Source organism: Oncorhynchus gorbuscha, linkage group LG15 (genome assembly GCF_021184085.1).
Source record: "Oncorhynchus gorbuscha isolate QuinsamMale2020 ecotype Even-year linkage group LG15, OgorEven_v1.0, whole genome shotgun sequence".
In the NCBI taxonomy this organism is placed as follows: Eukaryota; Metazoa; Chordata; class Actinopteri; order Salmoniformes; family Salmonidae; genus Oncorhynchus; species Oncorhynchus gorbuscha.
In genome coordinates this window covers 57,889,672-57,911,763 of record NC_060187.1, presented here as the reverse complement: position 1 = coordinate 57,911,763, position 22,092 = coordinate 57,889,672, and the positions used below count along the sequence as shown (strand labels likewise).

General features: G+C 42.6%; 1 protein-coding gene across 1 annotated transcript in view; it reads left to right on the top strand.

Annotated features, from left to right (window-relative positions):
• The window catches only part of LOC123997371 (Y' element ATP-dependent helicase YJL225C-like), a 49,189-nt gene that overhangs the window by 1,158 nt on the left and 25,939 nt on the right, over nt 1-22,092 (top strand). Inside the window, exons 2-6 of the mRNA XM_046301523.1 lie at nt 10,388-10,453; nt 10,914-11,168; nt 16,156-16,214; nt 20,295-20,393; nt 20,699-20,861. Of these exons, the coding sequence (XP_046157479.1) occupies nt 10,423-10,453; nt 10,914-11,168; nt 16,156-16,214; nt 20,295-20,393; nt 20,699-20,861 (607 nt within the window). The 5' untranslated portion in view covers nt 10,388-10,422. The remainder of the gene's footprint in view (nt 1-10,387; nt 10,454-10,913; nt 11,169-16,155; nt 16,215-20,294; nt 20,394-20,698; nt 20,862-22,092) is intronic.

The following is a 22,092-nucleotide window of genomic DNA, read 5'->3' as shown; positions in this document are numbered from 1 at the left end:
ACCTGCAGATTGGCTAGTGAAACACACACTCTGCCTTCTGATTGGACCAGCGAACTGTCAATTGACACAGGTCGGGTGAGCTAGCGAACAGATTGCTGATTTGCTGTACAGCTGTATGATCAGGTGCAGCGCAAACGTCAAATTGTAGGGAGAGAGGATTGCCATAATAAATAAATATGCAGGTGCAAAAATTGTTTGGTGATCAAGAGTATTAACAGTTTACTTTGCAGGCTCACCAGTAATTGGGCATTAAGTTTTACTTTAGTGCCTTATTGCAAACAGTATTCATGTTTTGGAATATTTTTATTCTGTACAAGTTTCCTTCTTTTCACTCTGTCAATTAGGTTAGTATTGTGGAGTAACTACAATATTGTTTGTCCATCCTCAGTTTTCTCCTACTGGTCTTTCATGAAGTCAAAATTGCATGAAATTGATCATTTACTCTCAGAAGCGTGTATTTGAAATGTGTTGTTAAAGTGTATTATTAGTCTACTGCAGAGAATATGCACCATAGGCGCGTCTTTCTGCTTGTGCTCTCCAAACTCCCCCAGTGGAGAGCACTTTGTTCTCTTGTTGAAATGTTTGCTGTTGCTTTCACACGTTTAGATGAATATGTCATCAATAATCATTAAGTCTCATTAACAGGAATGTACCTATGTAACAATGGATGTGGAAATTGCCATTTACATCGTAGAACCCAGTTTATGGGTTGTAATTGCACATTGGTTAATTGTATGGTCCTATGGTCTTTTGGGCTATTGCCATTGTGTATTTGGTTAATCAGATTGTATATTTTGTATGATAAGGCACTTTCACTATTGGATCACTAGGACCTGTAAATAAATCTACACTTTGAGCACGGCAACCTGCCTTGCCTTCTGCTGATTTCATACCCTTAAGACTGCTACAAGGTGCCTATTTTACAATTACAAAATTCAAAATAATGAAAAGGGCTGCCTGGTAGACTCAATAAATAGGCAAATATGTGTAGTTGAACAAGTCATTGCATGTATAGATTTGTTTTACTTTACTTGAGACTTGACTTGAAAAAACTTGTGACTACTCGACTTGACTTGCTCTTAGAATGCACAAGTTGGACTTGACTCGAGACTCGAGTCGTTCTACTTGGGACTCCACTTGTGACTCGGACCTTGTGACTTGAGACTTGCTTATGACTCAAAACATAGTGACTTGGTCCCACCTCTGCTGAGTACCACTCTTCATATTGTCAAGCATGGTGGTGGCCCCATCATGTTATGGGTATGCTTGCCATCGGCAAGGAAAAGGGAGTTTTTTAGGATAAAAAGAAACGGAATAGAGATAAGCACAGGCAAAATCCTAGAGGATTTTCCAACAGATACTGGTAAACAAATTTACCTTTCAGCAGAAAGTTCTAGTTCTAGTGGCCTAGTTACAGTTTTGTCTTCAATTGGATTGAAAATCTATGGCAAGAGATGAAACATGGCTGTTTAGCAATGATCAACAACAAACTTGACAGAGCTTGAAATGTGCCAAAGGTGATTCTAACATGTTTTGACTCATGGGGTTGAATACTTATCTAATCAAGATACTGAATATTAGTTTGTTTAAAAATATATATATTTAACCAATTTTATAATTTGTCTTTCACTTTGACATTACAGAGTACAGATCGACAAAAAATTACAATTAAATCCATTTTATTCCTACTTTGTAAAACAACAAATTGTTTTAAAAAAAGTGAAGCAGTGTGAATACTTTCTGAAGGCACTGTGTATCTGTAGTATGCTTGTGTCAGGAATAACAAGAGAAGCGGCCACAGACTGCAGGTCGCTTCGGGTAGGCGCAGGCCGTAGTTGACAGAGACACCTGCTCACACGCAGCATCTGATGAAGGCAAAACACGACAGGACAGGGCGATACACAATCACAGCAAAAACACGACAGGACAGGGCGAAACGCAATCACAGCATGGTGAATACTAAACAAGGAACCGACGGGACAGGAACGGAACACAAAGGAATAAATAGGGACTCTAATCAGGGGAAAGGATCGGGAACAGGTGTGGGAAGACTAAATGATGATTAGGGGAATAGGAACAGCTGGGAGCAGGAACGGAACGATAGAGAGAAGAGAGAGCGAGAGAGTGAGAGAGGGAGGGGGAGAGAGAGGGATAGAAAGAGGGAAAGAACCAAATAAGACCAGCAGAGGGAAACGAATAGAATGGGGAGCACAGGGACAAGACATGATAATAAATGACAAACATGACAGTACCCCCCCACTCACCGAGCGCCTCCTGGCGCACTCGAGGAGGAATCCTGGCGGCAACGGAGGAAATCATCGATGAGTGAACGGTCCAGCACGTCCCGAGACGGAACCCAACTCCTCTCCTCAGGACCGTAACCCTCCCAATCCACTAAGTATTGGTGACCCCGTCCCCGAGAACGCATGTCCATGATCTTATGTACCTTGTAAATAGGTACGGGGGTGCGAAGAAAGGGCTTAACACAGGAGACATGGAAGACAGGATGGACGCGACGAAGATGTCGCGGAAGAAGCAGTCGCACAGCGACAGGATTGACGACCTGGGAGACACGGAACGGACCAATGAACCATGGAGTCAACTTACGAGAAGCTGTCGTAAGAGGAAGGTTGAGAGTGGAAAGCCACACTCTCTGGCCGCAACAATACCTTGGACTCTTAATCCTGCGTTTATTGGCGGCTCTCACCGTCTGTGCCCTGTAACGGCAAAGTGCAGACCTCACCCTCCTCCAGGTGCGCTCACAACGTTGGACAAACGCTTGAGCGGAGGGAACGCTGGACTCGGCAAGCTGGGATGAGAACAGAGGAGGCTGGTAACCCAGACTACTCTGAAACGGAGATAACCCGGTAGCAGACGAAGGAAGCGAATTGTGAGCGTATTCTGCCCAGGGGAGCTGTTCTGCCCAAGACGCAGGGTTTCTGAAAGAAAGGCTGCGTAGTATGCGACCAATCGTCTGATTGGCCCTCTCTGCTTGACCGTTAGACTGGGGATGAAACCCGGAAGAGAGACTGACGGACGCACCAATCAAACGACAGAACTCCCTCCAAAACTGTGACGTGAATTGCGGGCCTCTGTCTGAAACGGCGTCTAACGGGAGGCCATGAATTCTGAATACATTCTCAATAATGATTTGTGCCGTCTCCTTAGCGGAAGGAAGTTTAGCGAGGGGAATGAAATGTGCCGCCTTAGAGAACCTATCGACAACCGTAAGAATCACAGTCTTCCCCGCAGACAAAGGCAGACCGGTAATGAAGTCTAAGGCAATGTGAGACCATGGTCGAGAAGGAATGGGGAGCGGTCTGAGACGACCGGCAGGAGGAGAGTTACCCGACTTAGTCTGCGCGCAGTCCGAACAAGCAGCCACGAAACGGCGCGTGTCACGCTCCTGAGTCGGCCACCAAAAGCGCTGGCGAATAGACGCAAGAGTGCCTCGAACACCGGGATGACCAGCTAACTTGGCAGAGTGAGCCCACTGAAGAACAGCCAGACGAGTGGAAACAGGAACGAAAAGGAGGTTACTAGGACAAGCGCGCGGCGACGCAGTGTGCGTGAGTGCTTGCTTAACCTGTCTTTCAATTCCCCAGACTGTTAACCCGACAACACGCCCATAAGGAAGAATCCCCTCGGGATCAGTAGAAGCCACAGAAGAACTAAACAGACGGGATAAGGCATCAGGCTTGGTGTTCTTGCTACCCGGACGGTAAGAAATCACAAACTCGAAACGAGCGAAAAACAACGCCCAACGAGCTTGACGGGCATTAAGTCGTTTGGCAGAACGGATGTACTCAAGGTTCTTATGGTCTGTCCAAACGACAAAAGGAACGGTCGCCCTCCAACCACTGTCGCCATTCGCCTAGGGCTAAGCGGATGGCGAGCAGTTCACGGTTACCCACATCATAGTTGCGCTCAGATGGCGACAGGCGATGAGAAAATAAGCGCAAGGATGAACCTTATCGTCAGACTGGAAGCGCTGGGATAGAATGGCTCCCACGCCTACCTCTGAAGGCCAACCTCGACAATGAATTGTCTAGTGACGTCAGGAGTAACGAGGATAGGAGCGGACGTAAAACGTTCTTTTAGAAGATCAAAAGCTCCCTGGGCGGAACCGACCACTTAAAACACGTCTTGACAGAAGTAAGAGCTGTGAGAGGGGCAGCAACTTGACCGAAATTACGAATGAAACGCCGATAGAAATTAGCGAAACCTAAAAAGCGCTGCAACTCGACACGTGACCTTGGAACGGGCCAATCACTGACAGCTTGACCTTAGGAATCCATCTGAATGCCTTCAGCGGAAATAACGGAACCGAGAAAAGTAACGGAGGAGACATGAAAAGAGCACTTCTCAGCCTTTACGTAGAGACAATTCTCTAAAAGGCGCTGTAGAACACGTCGAACGTGCTGAACATGAATCTCGAGTGACGGAGAAAAAATCAGGATATCGTCAAGATAGACAAAAACAAAGATGTTCAGCATGTCTCTCAGAACATCATTAACTAATGCCTGAAAAACAGCTGGCGCATTGGCGAGACCGAACGGCAGAACCCGGTACTCAAAATGCCCTAACGGTGTTAAACGCCGTTTTCCACTCCCCCCCTCTCTGATGCGCACGAGATGGTAAGCGTTACGAAGGTCCAACTTAGTAAAGCACCTGGCTCCCTGCAGAATCTCGAAGGCTGATGACATAAGGGGAAGCGGATAACGATTCTTAACCGTTATGTCATTCAGCCTCGATAATCCACGCAGGGGCGCAGAGTACCGTCCTTCTTCTTAACAAAAAGAACCCCGCCCCGGCCGGAGAAGAAGAAGGCACTATGGTACCGGCGTCAAGAGACACAGACAAATAATCCTCGAGAGCCTTACGTTCGGGAGCCGACAGAGAGTATAGTCTACCTCGAGGAGGAGTGGTCCCCGGAAGGAGATCAATACTACAATCATACGACCGGTGAGGAGGAAGGGAGTTGGCTCGGGACCGACTGAAGACCGTGCGCAGATCATGATATTCCTCCGGCACTCCTGTCAAATCGCCAGGTTCCTCCTGAGAAGTAGGGACAGAAGAAACGGGAGGGATGGCAGACATTAAACACTTCACATGACAAGAAACGTTCCAGGATAGGATAGAATTACTAGACCAATTAATAGAAGGATTATGACATACTAGCCAGGGATGACCCAAAACAACAGGTGTAAACGGTGAACGGAAAATCAAAAAAGAAATAGTCTCACTGTGGTTACCAGATACTGTGAGGGTTAAAGGTAGTGTCTCAAATCTGATACTGGGAAGATGACTACCATCTAAGGCAAACATGGGCGTAGGCTTGTCTAACTCTCTGAAAGGAATGTCATGTTTCCGAACCCATGCTTCGTCCATGAAACAACCCTCAGCCCCAGAGTCAATCAAGGCACTACATGTAGCACCCGAACCGGTCCAGCGTAGATGGACCGACAAAGTAGTACAGGATTTTGATGGAGAGACTTGAGTAGTAGCTCACCTGTAGCCCTCCGCTTACAGATGAGCTCTGGCTTTTACTGGACATGAATTAACAAAATGTCCAGCAACTCCGCAATAGAGGCACAGGCGGTTGGTGATCCTCCGTTCCCTCTCCTTAGTCGAGATGCGAATCCCTCCCAGCTGCATGGGCTCAGTCTCAAAGCCAGAGGAGGGAGATGGTTGCGATGCGGAGCAGGGAAACACCGTTGATGCGAGCTCTCTTCCACGAGCCCGGTGACGAAGATCTACCCGTCGTTCTATGCGGATGGCGAGAGCAATCAAAGAGTCCACATCTGAAGGAACCTCCCGGGAGAGAATCTCATCCTTAACCACTGCGTGGAGTCCCTCCAGAAAACGAGCGAGCAGCGCCGGCTCGTTCCACTCACTAGAGGCAGCAAGAGTGCGAAACTCAATAGAATAATCCGTTATGGACCGTTCACCTTGGCATAAGGAAGCCAGGGCCCTAGAAGCCCCCCTACCAAAAACTGAACGGTCAAAAACCCGAATCATCTCCTCTTTAAAGTTCTGGAACTTGTTAGAGCAATCAGCCCTTGCCTCCCAGATAGCTGTGCCCCATTCTCGAGCCCGGCCAGTAAGGAGTGAAATGACGTAAGCAACCCGAGCTCTCTCTAGAGTATGTGTTGGGTTGAGAGAGAACACAATCTCACACTGCGTGAGAAAGGAGCGGCACTCAGTGGGCTGCCCGGAGTAGCAAGGTGGGTTATTAACCCTAGGTTCTGGAGGCTCGGCAGGCCAGGAAGTAACAGGTGGCACGAGACGTAGACTCTGGAACTGTCCAGAGAGGTCGGAAACCTGAGCGGCCAGGTTCTCCACGGCATGGCGAGCAGCAGACAATTCCTGCTCGTGTCTGCCGAGCATGGCTCCTTGGATCTCGACGGCAGTGTAACGAGCGTCTGAAGTCGCTGGGTCCATTCCTTGGTCGGTTCCTTCTGTCATGCAGGTGAAAGAGGACCCAAAAGCGACTTAACAGAAACAGAGTTTATTCAAGTCCAAACAGGGAATAACAGAAATCCTCTAGTCTGTAGAGGGGAATAACTGGAGAAGCGGCCACAGACTGCAGGTCGCTTCGGGTAGGCGCAGGCCGTAGTTGACAGAGACACCTGCTCACACGCAGCATCTGATGAAGGCAAAAAACACACAGGACAGGGCATACACAATCACAGCAAAAACACGACAGGACAGGGCGAAACACAATCACAGCATGGTGAATACTAAACAAGGAACCGACGGGACAGGAACGGAACACAAAGGAATAAATAGGGACTCTAATCAGGGGAAAGGATCGGGAACAGGTGTGGGAAGACTAAATGATGATTAGGGAATAGGAACAGCGCATCTAATGCTGACTCAATGCGATAGTTAGCCGTGTGAGTTACTGCACGAGGATATGGCACCTGACTACACAACCTTGAATACACAATTCACTGCCTTTGGAAAGTATTCAGACTTTTTCCACATTTTGTTAGGTTACAACCTTATTCTAAAACGGGTTCAATCATTTTCCCCCCTCATCAATCTACACACAATACCCCATAATGACAAAGCAAAAACGGTTTATTAAAAAAAGCTAATATATACAAGAAAAAAAGTAATATACATTTACATAAGTATTCACCCTTTACTTTGTATTTTGCTGAAGCACCTTTGGCAGCTACAAGCTTGGCACAGAAGTCTTTGGGGAGTTTATCCCATTATTTTCTGTAGATCCTCTCCAGCTCTGTCAGGTTGGATTGGGAGCGTTGCTGCAGAGCTATTTTCAGGTCTCTCCAGAGATTTTCGATCAAGTCCGGGCTCTGGCTGGGCCACTCAAGGAAATTCAAAGACTTGTCCCGAAGCCACTCCTGCTTTGTCTTGGCTGTGTGCTTAGGGTTGCTGTCCTGTTGGAAGGTGAACCTTCACCCCAGTCTGAGGTCCTGAAAGTTCTGGAGCAGGTTTTCATCAAGGATCTTTCTGGACTTTTCTCCATTCATCTTTCCCTCGATCCTGACTAGTCTCCCAGTCCCTACCACTGAAACATCCCCACAGCATGATTCTGCCACCACCATGCCTCACCGTATGTCAAGACATCCGCCGAAGTCGGTCCCTCTCCTTGTTCGGGCGACGTTCTGCGGTCAACGTCACCGGCCTTCTAGCCACCATTTTCCATTTGTTTTGTCTTTATTTTACACACCTGATTTCAATCCCACAATGACTGTTTCATTATTTAACCCTCTGTTTCCCCATGTTTTTTGTGAGTGGTTGTTTATTGTATTTTCGATCTGTCATGGTGTGTGTGTATTTGTTACTTTGTATCTTTGACATTTTGAGTAAAAGTACATTGATTACTCATATCTGCTGTCCTGCGCCTGACTTTCTAAACTAGCTACACATAGGACCCGTTACACCGTAATGATGATGCCAGGTTTCCTCCAGACGTGACGCTTGGCATTCAGGCTAAGAGTTCAATCTTGGTTTCATCAGACTAGAGAATCTGGTTTCTCATGGTCTGAGAGTCTTTAGGTGCCTTTTGGCCAACTCCAAGCGGGCTGTCAAGTGCCTTTTACCGAGGAGTGGCTTCCGTCTGGCCACTCTACAATAAAGGCCTGATTGGTGGAGTACTGCAGAGATGGTTGTCCTTCTGAAAGATTCTCCCATCTTCACAGAGTCAGAGTGACCATCAGGTTCTTGGTCGTCTCCCAGACCAAGGCCCTTCTCCCCCGATTCCATGTTTGGCCCGGGCGGCCAGCTCTAGGAAGAGTCTTGGTGTTTCCAAACTTCTTCCATTTAAGAATGATGGAGGCCACTGTGTTCTTGGGGACCTTCAATACTGCAGAAATGTTTTGGTACCCTTCTCCAGATCTGTGCCACGACACAATCCTGTCTTGGCGCTCTATTGACAATTCCTTCAACCTCATGACTTGGTTTTTGCTCTGACATATACTGTCAACTGTAGGACCTTATACAGACAAGTGTGTGCCTTTCCAAATCATGTCCAAATAATTGACTACAGGTGGACTCCAATCAAGTTGTAGAAACATCTCAAGGATGATCAATGGAAACAGGATGCACCTGAGCTCAATTTCGAGTCCCATAGAAAAGAGTCTGAATACTTATGTAAATAAGGTATTTCTGTATTTAATTGATTGTTAATAAATCCTGTTTTCACTTTGTCAATATGAGGTATTTTTTATTTCATACATTTTAGAGTAAGGCTGTAACGTAATAAAATGTGGAAAAAGTTAAGGGGTCTGAATAGTTTCCGAATGCACTGTATATATATACAGTACATACTATATTTTAATATATTATATTTCATAAACTTTAAGCAATATAAAATTTTTCCATTACACAAACACCTGTAACTGGACCTACTTTTTTAAAAAGTGGGCTATTTGTCACAGATTCCCCGGTACTGCTGCTCATTCCGTGCACCAGTTCCGGAGGTCTACGTCACCGGCCTATAGGTAGTTAAGTGACGATCTCATTACGCACACATGATTCCAATTCTCCTTGATTAGTAATTGTACTGTATATATGTGCCCTCTGTTCATCAATGTCTTGTCAGTTATTGTTCCCATGTCCGTTGGTCTTTGATACCTGTACTTTGTTATTTCGGCTTTCTTGCTGCGTGTATTGTGCACTTGTTATTACGGGTCTCGCCCCGTGTATTGTTGTGCATTTGTTATTTAGGGTCTTGCCCCGTGTAGTGTACTGCGGGTCTCATTCTGTGTAGTTATTAAAGGTTTAACCTCACTCTTTTGTTTGGGTTACATCCATTTGTTTTTGCATACGTGTTTGTTTTGGGCTTCGTCCCCGTGCCTTTCATGGCATGTTGTATTTTTGGGTGGATTATTAAAACCCCCTATTACGTATTAATATATATGCCATTTAGCAGACGTTTTTATCCAAAGCGACTTACAGTCATGTGTGCATACATTCTACGTATGGGTGGTCCCGGGGATCGAACCCACTACCCTGGCGTTACAAGCGCCATGCTCTACCAACTGAGCTACAGAAGGACGTATTCCTGCGCCTGTCTCCAATCATTTATAACACGTGACACTATTAGCCACAGTTCGACCCTCAGTATCCAGGGTGGTGAGCCCAAAGGAGACTGTGTGGTTTGTTCCTAGGGAGGGATGAAAACATGCCGTGCTTATATATATTGCCCCGGGGACATCACGAGGAACAAACACATTTTAATTGTGCTCATGGCTGAACGGCTGCCAACCGACACTACCGAACAAAATCATATCCTTTGATGACGCACGCATGTATCTGATTATTTTGCCAATTATTATTTTCTCAATATTGTAATTTACCAGCCACAATTGTGGTTGTGAGAGGATGGTTGTTTTACAGTTCAACATCTATTTTCTATTCCTAACTCTGTTTTCTACCTCTCTTTCTTACACTTAACAAAATTGAACTAACAAATCAGGCGCTGCGGCCACTGCAAACCATCATCAGATCAGTTTCCCCATAGAACAATTAGGGAATTGTTTGCAAATGAGCCCTCGGATAGATGATGGCATAAGATCAAAGGATGAGTCCAGGTGGGACATAATGAATGGCCCTGTGTAAACAGTCTGATTGCTCTACTGAATCTAACTTAGATTGTGTGTCAAAGGAAAAGGCATAATAGATATGGATTTGGGTCTTTACTTATGTGGTTTGTGGTATTACTTTTGTCCTCTACATGCTCCAGGTAGCCTTATTCAATAGTCAGGTAACCCCGATGCTACAAGACAATGAGGAACCTTTATATCACAATATTCAGGGTGTCACATTTCACTGTTTCTCAGTTCATTAATATCACGTTATAACTTCTACTGAGTCAAAATGAACTCGTTATGACTTCTCTTTCCCTTTCTAGACTGGACTAAGGGCTCCTACTCCCTCTAGAAGACTATGGCCTCAACTGCTTTTTTTAAAGGCGCAGGTATGTTTACTTTCTAAATATGCCCATTGCCTAACAAATGTGTATAGACACATACCGACTGATTCTTGAATAATATAACCTATATAACTTTAATCAAAGTTATTGAAGTTATACCATTCAAGAAACTATGGGTAAATATCAACAATTGAAATGGACAGATTTTCAGATCCCATATTGTATCTTTAAGATTCTAGACTGTACCTGCAACCCCAGTTAAACTGCAAAATGACTGACGTAAAAAACAAAAACTGTGTTATGTTGGACGCAGTATTTTCAGCATACTGCAGTTATCCTGCACTCTGAATGCAATCTTTTTTCGTAAGGGAATGACTCATCTAGCCAAACAAAACAGAGGCTTACTGCCCACATGAATATGACAACACATGGTTAAGAGCTTGTTATGTTTAATAGACAGGACCTGCTAAATGATGACAGCTGTATGTCTCTCCTATCTGAACAGGCCTCCTGCTCTTCTTACTACTGGGACTGCAGCCATCGTCATTTATTTCAGGACAAAACACCACCTCAAGTTCCAATTCAACGGCCAATGCTGCAACAACTGTGATGTCACCTGGCATGAGTAATGACTCTGCAGCAACTATCGTGACAGCTACCACAGCTCAAACTACAATGTCGCCTGCCAATTCTTCTACGAATGCTACAATGTCGTCTGCCATTTCTTCTATGAATGCTACAATGTCGTCTGCAGGGTTGGGTAGGTTCCTTTCTAAATGTAATCTATTACAGTCACTAGTTACCAAAATTGTAATCAGTAAATAACTTTTGGGTTGCCCAAACTCAGGAATGTAATCTGATTACCTTCAGTTACCTTTAGATTACTTTCCCCTTAAGAGCCATTAGAACAAGACAAAAATGTATGTTACCAATTGAACAAAATCTTTTGCAGGATAAATCAATGTTAAAGTTCACATAGCTGGCCATATATGCATGTTACATTTTACTTTATGGGTTGGATATGAATGCTTCTTATAACCCATTGCTTTCTACTACATATAATAATATGATTAAATTATATCTTCACATTGAAAACCAAGGTCTAGCATAATTCCAGTCAAAACACCAGTCTCAACGTCAACAGTGAAGAGATGACTCCGGGATGCTGGCCTTCTAGACAGAGTTACAAAGAAAAAGCCATATCTCAGACTGGCCAATAAAAATAAAATACAAAGATGGGCAAAATAACACAAACACTGGACAGAGATATGGCTTTTTCTTTTTAACTGTGCATAGAAGGCCAGCGTCCCGGAGTCGCTTCTTCACTGTTGACGTTGAGACTGGTGTTTTGCGGGTAGTATTTAATGAAGCTGCCAGTTGAGGACTTTTCTTTAAAAAACAAGGACATTTCTAAGTGACCCCAACGTTTTAGAACACCTACTCATTTAAGGGTTTTTATTTATTTTTACTATTTTCTACATTGTAGAATAATAGTGAAGACATCAAAACTAAGAAATAACACATATGGAATCATGTAGTAAGCAAAAAAGTGTTAAATAAATTATTCAAAGTAGCCACCATTTTCCTTGATGACAGCCTTGCACAAGCTTGGCATTCTCTCAACCAGCTTCACATGGACTGCTTTTCCAACTGTCTTGAAGTAGTTCCCACATATGCTGAACACTTGTTGGCTGCTTTTCCTTCACTCTGCGGTCCAACTCATCCCAAACCATCTCATTTGGGTTGAGGTCAGGTGATTGTGGAAGCCAGCTCATCTGATGTAGCACTCCATCATTCTCCTTCTTGGTCAAACAGCCCTTACACAACCTGGAGGTGTTTTGTGTCATTGTCCTGTTGAAAATAAATGATCGTCCCACTAAGAGCAAACCAGATGGGATGGCGTATCGCTGCAAAATGCTGTGGTAGCCATGCTGTCACACCAGCCTTCACTTTGGCTCCCTCTCCTGTCCAGCTCAGGAATTCGGCGTCGCAGGCCTTCCAGCTGCTGCCGAACCTACTGCTGGCAAACGCTCTTCACTCATCAACCCCGGACTTGACTTGTCATATCACGTGTCCTCCCTCTCCGGCCTCTAGGTCACCAGGCGGCTCATTATGGCACAAACCTGTCACCATCATTACACGCACCTGCGCGTCATCAGAATCACCTGGACTCTATCACCTCCTTGATTACCTGCCATATATACGTCACTCCCTTTGGTTCCTTCCCCAGGCGTCATTGTTTCTGTTTCAGTTTCCTGTCTGTGCGATGTTCGTGTTTGTTGTTTTGTTTATTAAATTACGCCCTCCCTTGCTTCCTGACTCCCAGTGCACATGTTACATGTCGTCATTACACACACCTGGGTCTAATCCCCAATCTATCACTGTATATATACTCCCTCTGCCATTTGCCTTTGTCGGTCATTGTAAATGTTACTTGTTTTCCTGAGAGGAATCTCTCCTACTATTTCCTGAGTACTTTATATTTTGCACTTTGAGTTCGCCCTGTGCCTTTTTGTATATGAAGATATATTTTGAGCACAACAGCGTTTGGGTTTCGTCCCGCTTTGATCTAAATAAATTCAGTAGTTCTAAACCTACGACTGCCTCCTGCCTAGTCCTCTCTACACCAGTGCCTTAAATGTGCCTTATATTCTAAATAAATCACTGACAATGTCACCAGCACAGCACCCCCACATCATCACACCTCCTCCTACATGCTTCATGTTGGGAACCACAAATGCAGAGATCATGCGTTCACCTACTCTGTGTCTCACAAAGACACGGCAATTGGAACCAAAAATCTCAAATTTGGGCTCATCAGACCAAAGGACAGATTTCCACCGGTCTAATTTCCATTGCTCGTGTTTCTTGGCCCAAGCAAGTCTCTTCTTATTATTGGTGTCCTTTAGTAGTGGTTTCATTGCAGCAATTCGACCATGAAGGCCTGATTCACGCTGTCTCCTCTGAACAGTTGATGTTGAGATGTGTCTGTTACTTGAACTCTGTGAAGCATTTATTTGTGCTGCTATTTTTGAGGCTGGTAACTCTAATGAACTTATCCTCTGCAGCAGAGGAAACTCTGGGTCTTCCTTTCCTGTGGTGGTCCTCATGAGAGCCAGTCTCAACATCGCGCTTGATGGTTTTTTTTGAAAATTTAAAAATTCTTTAAATGTTCTGCATTGACTGACCTTCGGGTCTTAGAGTAATGATGGACTGTCATTCCTTTTTGCTTATTTGAGCTGTTCTTGCTATGATATGGACATTTACCAAATAGGGATATCTTCTGTATATCACCCCTACCTCGTCACAACACAACTGATTGGCTCAAATGTATGAAGAAGGAAAGCAATTCCACAAATTAGCTTTTAAGAAGGCACACCTGTTAATTGAAAAGCATTCCAGGTGACTAACACATGAAGATGTCATCAAGGCAAGGGGTGGCTACTTTGAAGAATGTCAAATATAAAACATATTTTAATTTAATTAACACTTTTTTGGCTACTACATGATTATATATGTGTTATTTCAATTATATATATTTTATATATATATATAATTTATAAGTCAGAAAATGTATGTAGCAACTACTTATTGCCCCTTTAAGTCTGTCAAAAGTGTGCGAGTTTGAGCATGTGTCCATTAGGCCTTTTATATCAGCATGAATTAGATTGAACAATAAAAGCCCCACATTTTTTTCCATATGCTGGTATCCACACTATGCAGCTGTTACAAGAGCACATTTTTTTACTGGCTGTCCACTGGTTTCAAAAACAATGATTGATTGGCAGCTAAAACTTCTTGAATTCAACCATTATTGGGTTCAAATACACATTTATATTTGTGAACAGCCATCCACAACAACCACAATCCGTATGGCGCAATTTGCTAAATGAGAGAGCGGCAGTGTGATTCACATCAATGCGCTATGTAGATATCAATAATAAGTAACATCCGTATCACCGTAGACTACACCACTACTGTCATCCTTACCTCCAGGTGTTTATTCAAGTTGGATAATCTTTGGATGCCGACAGCAGTCGTACCATTGGAAGACATAGCTTGGACTGTAGCCAACAAAAACCTATTTTCCGCAATCAAGCAAACACATTTGGTGTGTCATCATAGTGGTCTCTGACTTGTGGTCAGACTTGCTCTGGTGGAACAAACCTTTTTTTGTCATTGCTGATTTGAATGTCGATGAGAAGTGTCAAAGATGTTCTTTTGCAAACGTCCTTTCTGAATTTAACAGTAATCCTTGAAGTAATCATCTAATTTTTCAAAAGTATCTGTAATCCGATTACAATATTTTTGTTGGTAACGTAACTGATTACAGTTACCGATTATTATTTTTTGTAATCTGTTACTCCCCAACCCTGGTTGTCTGGCATTTCTTCTATGAGTACTACAATGGCATCGGACCATGATGGCAGCTACCACGGTTCAACATGCTGCTAATATGGATACCTCTACCTCTAATTCATCCAATACAGTGCCTTGCAAAAGTATTCATCCCCCTTGCCGTTTTTCCGATTTAGTTGTATTACAACTTGTAATTTAAATAGATTTTTATTTGGATTTCATGTCAAATTGGTGAAGTGAAATAAAATAAAAAATACTTGTTTCAATCGTTTTTAAAATAAAACTGAAACGTTGTTTGTGCATATGTATTCACCCCCTTTGCTATGAAGCCCGTAAATTATATCTGGTGTAACCAATTACCTTCAGAAGTCACATAATTTGTTAAATCAAATCCACCTGTGTGCAATCTAAGTGTCACATGATCTCAGTATATATACACCTGCTCTTGAAAGGCCCCAGAGTCTGCAACACCACTAAGCAAGGGGCACAGCCAAGCAAGTAGCACCATGAAGACCAACGCTATGTCTGGTGGAACCCCAACACCTCCCATCACCCAGAGAACACCATCCCCAGAGTGAAGCATGGTGGTGGCAGCAGCATGCTGTGGGGATGTTTTTCATCGGCAGGGACTGGGAAACTGGTCAGAATAGAAGGAATGATGGATGGCGCAAAATACAGGGAAATTCTTGAGGTAAACCTGTTTCAGTTTTCCAGAGATTTGAGACTGGGACGGAGGTTCACCTTCCAGCAGGACAATGACCCTAAGCATACTGCTAAAGCAACACTCGGGCGGATTAAAGAGAAACATTTAAATGTCTTGGAATGGCCTCGTCAAAGCTCAGACCTCAATCCATTTGAGAATCTGTGGTATGACTTAAAGATTGCTGTACACCAACGAACCCATCCAACTTGAAGGAGCTGGAGCAGTTTTGCCTTGAAGAATGGGCAAAAATCCCAGTGGCTAGATGTGCCCAGCTTATAGAGACATACCCCAAGAGACTTGCAGCTGTAATTGCTGAAAAAGGTGGTTCTACAAAGTATTGACTTTGGGGGAGGGGGTGAATAGTTATGCGTTTTTTGTCTCACTATAAAAAATATTTTCCATCTTCAAAGTGGCATGTTGTGTAATTCAAATGATACAACCCCCAAAAAAATCTATTTTAATTCCAGGTTGTAAGGCAACAAAATAAGGAAATGCCAAGGGGGTGAATACTTTCACAAGCCACTGTATAGGATCAATGACAACAGCCATGACCTCCACTTCAAGTGTAACCATTTACAACTCAGGGAATACAATGGCGGGTAATACAAAATGCTGATTGTTTTATGAATTCACATATTATTTTGCTACTTTGGTCTCACACTACATGTTGTCCTTGCTAACACAGGTAGTGGAACCACAAGCACGGACAATGCCACTTCATGGGGCACCAGTGGCATGACCATGGTGAGTCTAGAAGTTTAGTAGTCTAGTAGATTTCATTCATGATATGATATTATGTTACCACTTTATTTGAAGGGGGTATGCATAATGCATCTATATCATCTTTATGAAACTAATCATGACACCTTTGTGAATGTTGCAGTATCATTCATAGCAACCTTCATTACAGATGTTTTACTCAACATCATTCATGAGGCCGCTAAGTAAATAGTCCTTGGAATTATTGCAAATTGTCTTAGAAAATAATTCAGTTGAATTTGCTGATATGTGCTTCTTTTGCACCGTAAGGCAGCCTAAACAAAGAGCTCTTTATATTTTGTACATATTTTTGATGAATTTCAGTGTTTTTTGTTTTTGCTAAGTCATTTACTGTTTATTGGGTATATCTGGTTGTTTTCACCCATGGAGTTGAAGGACTGATGGCAAGTCTACTAGTGTGGTTTGGCTATACCTAGCTAGCTAATGTATGCATTTAACTTCTTATGGCTGGGGGCAGTATTGAGTAGCTTGGATGAATAAGGTGCCCAGAGTAAACTGCCTGCTACTCAGTCCCAGTTGCTAATATATGCATATATTAGTATATTCGGATAGAAAACACTCTGAAGTTTCTAAAACTGTTTGAATGATGTCTGCGAGTTTTACAGAACTCATATGTCAGGCAAAACCAGGAAGTGGGAAATCTGAGGTTGGTCGTTTTTCAACTAATTCCCTATTGAAGATACAGTGGGATATTGGTCATGTTGCACTTCCTAAGGCTTCCAGTAGATGTCAACAGTCTTTAGACACTTGTTTGATGCTTCTACTGTAAAGGAGGGGCTCATAAGAGCTCTTTGAGTCAGTGGTCTGGCAGAGTGCCACAAGCTCGTGACACTTGTTTACGTGAGAGTTAGCTCGCGTTCCATTGCATTTCTACAGACAAAGGAATTCTCCGGTTGGAACATTATTGAAGATTTATGTTAAATACATCCTAAAGATTGATTCTATACATCGTTTGACATGTTTCTACGGACTGTAACTGAACTTTTTGACATTTCGTCTGCTCCTAATGAATGTGCTTCGTGACTTTGGATTTGTTTACAAAACGCACTAACAAAAGTAGGAGGATATAAATGATGGACATTATTGAACAAAACAAACAATTATTGTGGAACTGGGATTCCTGGGAGTGCATTCTGATGAAAATCATCAAAGGTAAGTGAATATGTATAATGTTATTTCTGACTTTTGTTGACTGTACAATATGGCGGATATCTTTTTGGCTTGTTTGGTCTCTGAGCGCCGTACTCAGATTATTGCATGGTTTGCTTTTTCCGTAAAGCTGTTTTGAAATCTGACACATTGGTTGCATTAAGGAGAAGTGTATCTAAAGTTCCATGCATAACACTTGTATTTTCATCAACATTTATTATGAGAATTTCTGTAAATTGATGTGGCTCTCTGCAAAATCATCAGATCTTTTTGGAACTACTGAACATAATGCGCCAATGTATACTGAGAATTGTTTATATAAATATGAACTTTATCGAACAAAACATACATGTATTGTGTAACTTGAATTCCTATGAGTGTCATCTGATGAAGATCATCAATGGTTAGTGAATAATTCTATCTCTATTTCTGATTTTTGTGACTCCTCTATTTGGCTGGAAAAATGGCTGTGTTTTTCTGTGACTTGGCTCTGACCTAACATAATGGTTTGTGGTGCTTTCGCCGTAAAGCCTATTTGAAATCGGACACTGTGGTGGGATTAACAAGACGTGTATCTTTAAAATGGTGTGAAATACTTCTATGTTTGAGGAATTTAAATTATGGGATTTCTGTTTCACTGGCTGTTGTCATATCGATCCCGTTTGCGGGATCTCAGCCTCTTGAAGTTTTAAAAGATCTCACTAAGCCCCGGTTTCTTGACGGGACTGCATTTTGGAAATGGGGATGGCTGATGTGGACTGATGTGTGGTGAACTGAGGCATCACCCAAGTGGGTGCTACTCGTTAGTTGTGGAGGAGTACTCAGTCCAGGCTACAGAGATGTTGAGCTGAGGACGACATCAGGGCCAACAAGCCAACTGCATCATCTGGCATCAATCATCTGGCATCACCATCATCAAATCATCTAGCCTAACTCCAGTGGGTTGTCAGAAGCCCCAGTCTCTGTCATAAACGAGTACACTCTGATGTGACGGAACTCTCAGAGGTGGCTTCATCACCGTCAACATCAATTTCTTTGTTTTGTTAATCTACCTAATTGTTATGTGTCACGCCCTGACCTTAGTTATCTTTGTTTCTTTATTATTTTGGTTAGGTCAGGGTGTGACAAGGGTGGTTTGTTTCGTTTTTGTATTGTCTATGGTTTTTCTAGTCTAGATGTTTATATGTCTATGGTTGCCTAGATTGGTTCTCAATCAAGAGGCAGCTGTTCATCATTGTCTCTGATTGGGGACCATATTTAGGTAGCCATATTCCTTGGGTATTTTGTGGGTTGTTATTCTATGTTTAGTTGCCTGGTTTGCACTAGCCACATTAGCTTCACGGTTCGTTTTGTTGTTTTGTTCAGTGTTCGTTCTTTCATTAAAGAAGTATATACGCTTACCACGCTGCGCCTTGTTCTCCTCCATATGACGACCGTGACATTATGTTAATTTACATTTTTCCTTTTGATCTGTTGACCTATTCTGCAATTTAGCTTTTAGCTGCAAATGTGTAGCCATCAAGATTAAATTAACCAATTAAACAATACACCCTTCATATACTGTATAACAATATATCTCACTCATTATCTAAATTTCATTGATACACTGTAACCTGAATCATTTTCTCCAGCAGAGAGACAGGTCATACTGTATCAGTTGAAATGATGATCTTTTACAATGTTGCATGGGGCAGAAATGGGCATTCTGTCACGTCCTGACCTTAGAGATCCTGATTATTCTCTATGTTTGTTTAGGTCAGGGTGTGACTCGGGTGGGAAATTCTATGTTTTCTGTTTCTTTGAACTTGGTCTACTCTTTCTACCACCAACGAGAGCCGTTACACATTCACACACAGTGCTACACAGATACCTTTTTACTGTAGGCTGCTGCTTATCAATAGATTCTACCCTGATATCTGATCATTTATTTTACTTATGTACTGTATAAGGATACTGCAACTGATAAATTGTTTTCCCGTAAACTTTGCTGTCAAGTTATAGCTAAACACTGTATGGAAAATGGTATTTTCCATTATTTACCGTCTAGCATCTACTAAAAATAATAGCTTTAAAAATTGTATCTAGTATTTTTTGCTGTTGGATTAAATGTTAGTTCAAATGACTAAAAAGTGAGTCTACCATTATCTGATGTATAGGTGACTAAACAAAATGATCTTATGTTATTTCATGAAAAACTTTTGCATGTATGACTCAGGGGTTAAATATGTATTCAACTCCAATTAATGCACAATGAAAGGTTCTGAACATAAGATAATGGGTATTACTCAGTGTTTGGAAAGGACACCCCCTTGTGCCAAAGTGAACACAGACCGTTTTTTTTCCAGTTCTACCACTGTAGTGTACATAACCACAGTGCGTGTGTGTTGGTGGGTGTGAGTGAGGGGGTTGAGGGGATGGTGACTGGGCCCATGTTTGTGTCTGTGCATGTTGGCACCGAGAAATGAGGTAACTTGGTGGGAGAGATTATTTCATAATACATGTAGTCCGCTTTACCATCCCGTTTAATGCCTTATCTTGTAGCTTTCCTCGAGACAGGCAATTTCACATCAAATAGCATGCACGATGTCACCCTTTATAAAGCACCATTTTTGAGGGAATTAGCCAGTTATGTCACATTTAGTAATGCCCTCTACATTGGTTATGTCATCCTTTTTGCACCCTTTGTTGTGGAGTAGGACATAAAAGTACAGTTGATGTGTGTAGTGCAGACTTTATGTATGCTGTATACTTTCTAAGTAGTACTTCATTCAACGTCGGACCGATACTCCTGTTGTTTGATTGTTTAGAGAAAGCAAAGATGCGGTGCTCAGTATCTGATCGTCTCTCTCTCTCTCTCTCTCTCTCTCTCTCTCTCTCTCTCTCTCTCTCTCAAAGATATCCTGTCGCCAGTTCTCCTGTAACTACTCAGACTGCAACGATGTGTACATGAATATGACTTCTGTTTCATGCATTGCTAATATCACCTTCTGTGAGGTACAGTATACACTATGGGTGTATTGCAGAATTTTAGAATTTGAATAATACAAATGTACTTACATTTCACAACTTTTGCATGCTATAGTTCATATTGCATCTGCTGTCATTAATTCATGTCACACCTATTTTAGATATGATCTTCCTGGCCCTACTACTAAAAGTTTCACCATTTAAAAAAGTCACAACTATACCGGAATGTGGTTCTAACTTCATCTTTTATTCCCTTGTTTAACAATAACGAAACATTTAAATGTATTCGTTTCTAAAAGTGTGCTAACAAAATGTGTGTGATACCTTCTCAGCTGAAGAGACAGGAAGACATGACTTACACCGGTGGCTGCAGTTCCTCCTGCAGTAATCCCTGTGTCAACGACACTCAGACCAACTGTTCGATGGGATGCTGCAACTCCACTGGCTGTCTTAGCTCTACCCTGGCCTCCATTGTTCGCACAAACACTACAACAGGTAAACCGTTTTTTAGTTTTTCCCCCCAAAAAAATATACAATAAAGAAAACCAATGTGCTGTGGCCTACGGTGGTCCACTGGTTTAAACCGCTGCCCATGGATCACATGCACTGTGTATCTCCGAAAGCATGGGTTCAAATCCGTCCCACTGCTCAAGCACCCTCTCTCCTTACTCCTTACTTTCTTCTCTAGCCATCCTTTCTAATAAACACAAAACACACCTAAGGGACTAGCCCACTCCATAAAAACATTTGGGATATCTAAGTGCCCTGTTGTCAGGACCCGGTTACGAACCCAGGTCTCCGGAGTGAGAAACAGTCACTTAACCAACTGAGCCACGAATAGTCGGCAGAACCCAGAAGATGAGGCAGACACAGCAGTACTTGAGACGGTGTATTTAATGAAGTAAAAAGTGAAGTCCTTCAGGAAAACATGTAACTCCACAACCTCAAAAGGAATTCCACAAGAACAAAGGTAATCCTCCAAGACAAAAAGGTAAATCCACAAGGTGGTAGGTAAAGCATAAAAAGCCTCAAAAGATACTCAAAAATAAATAAACAAGAACAAAAACCAGAATTCCACAAGAGAGTCCACCGGGATCAACAAGAGTTCACAGAATACTAGGGCTGGGTGCTAACATACAAACACAGAGCAAAGAACTGAGGAAAACTAAGGGTTTAAATACAATCAGGGGAAACGAGGCACAGGTGCAAATAATAATGGGGATCAAGGGAAAACAAAAGGTCAAAAAGCACAATGGCGGCATCTAGTGACCAAAAACCGGAACAACCCTGGCCAAATCCTGACACCTGTATTATGATTGTTTTCTATGCTATTCTGCATTTCTTCAGTTTCCTTGTAAACTGTGTGCAAGACTAAATAAAGTCAAAGTCAAACCGTACTTTGGTGTCCTTGGTGTTAGAATTGGTGAGCCTGTAAAAACCCTGTATTTTACTGTGAGGGATTCATGCTTACATGTTTCACCACCACATCAATTGGGAGACTGTTACTGTATGGGGCTGAGCTAAATCTGTTGTTCTGTTGAACTATTCGTTTTCTGACAATGCATCGCATCTTATCACTATTCCTTTCATTTCAACACATCTGTAAAATGTGTTATTTATTTGGATTCAATCTGAATTGCATTATATGAGCATAAAAGTACAATGCACTATATACAGGACAGAATTGAGACATGAGTCATCTCAAAGATACGTATTTTATTTCTTC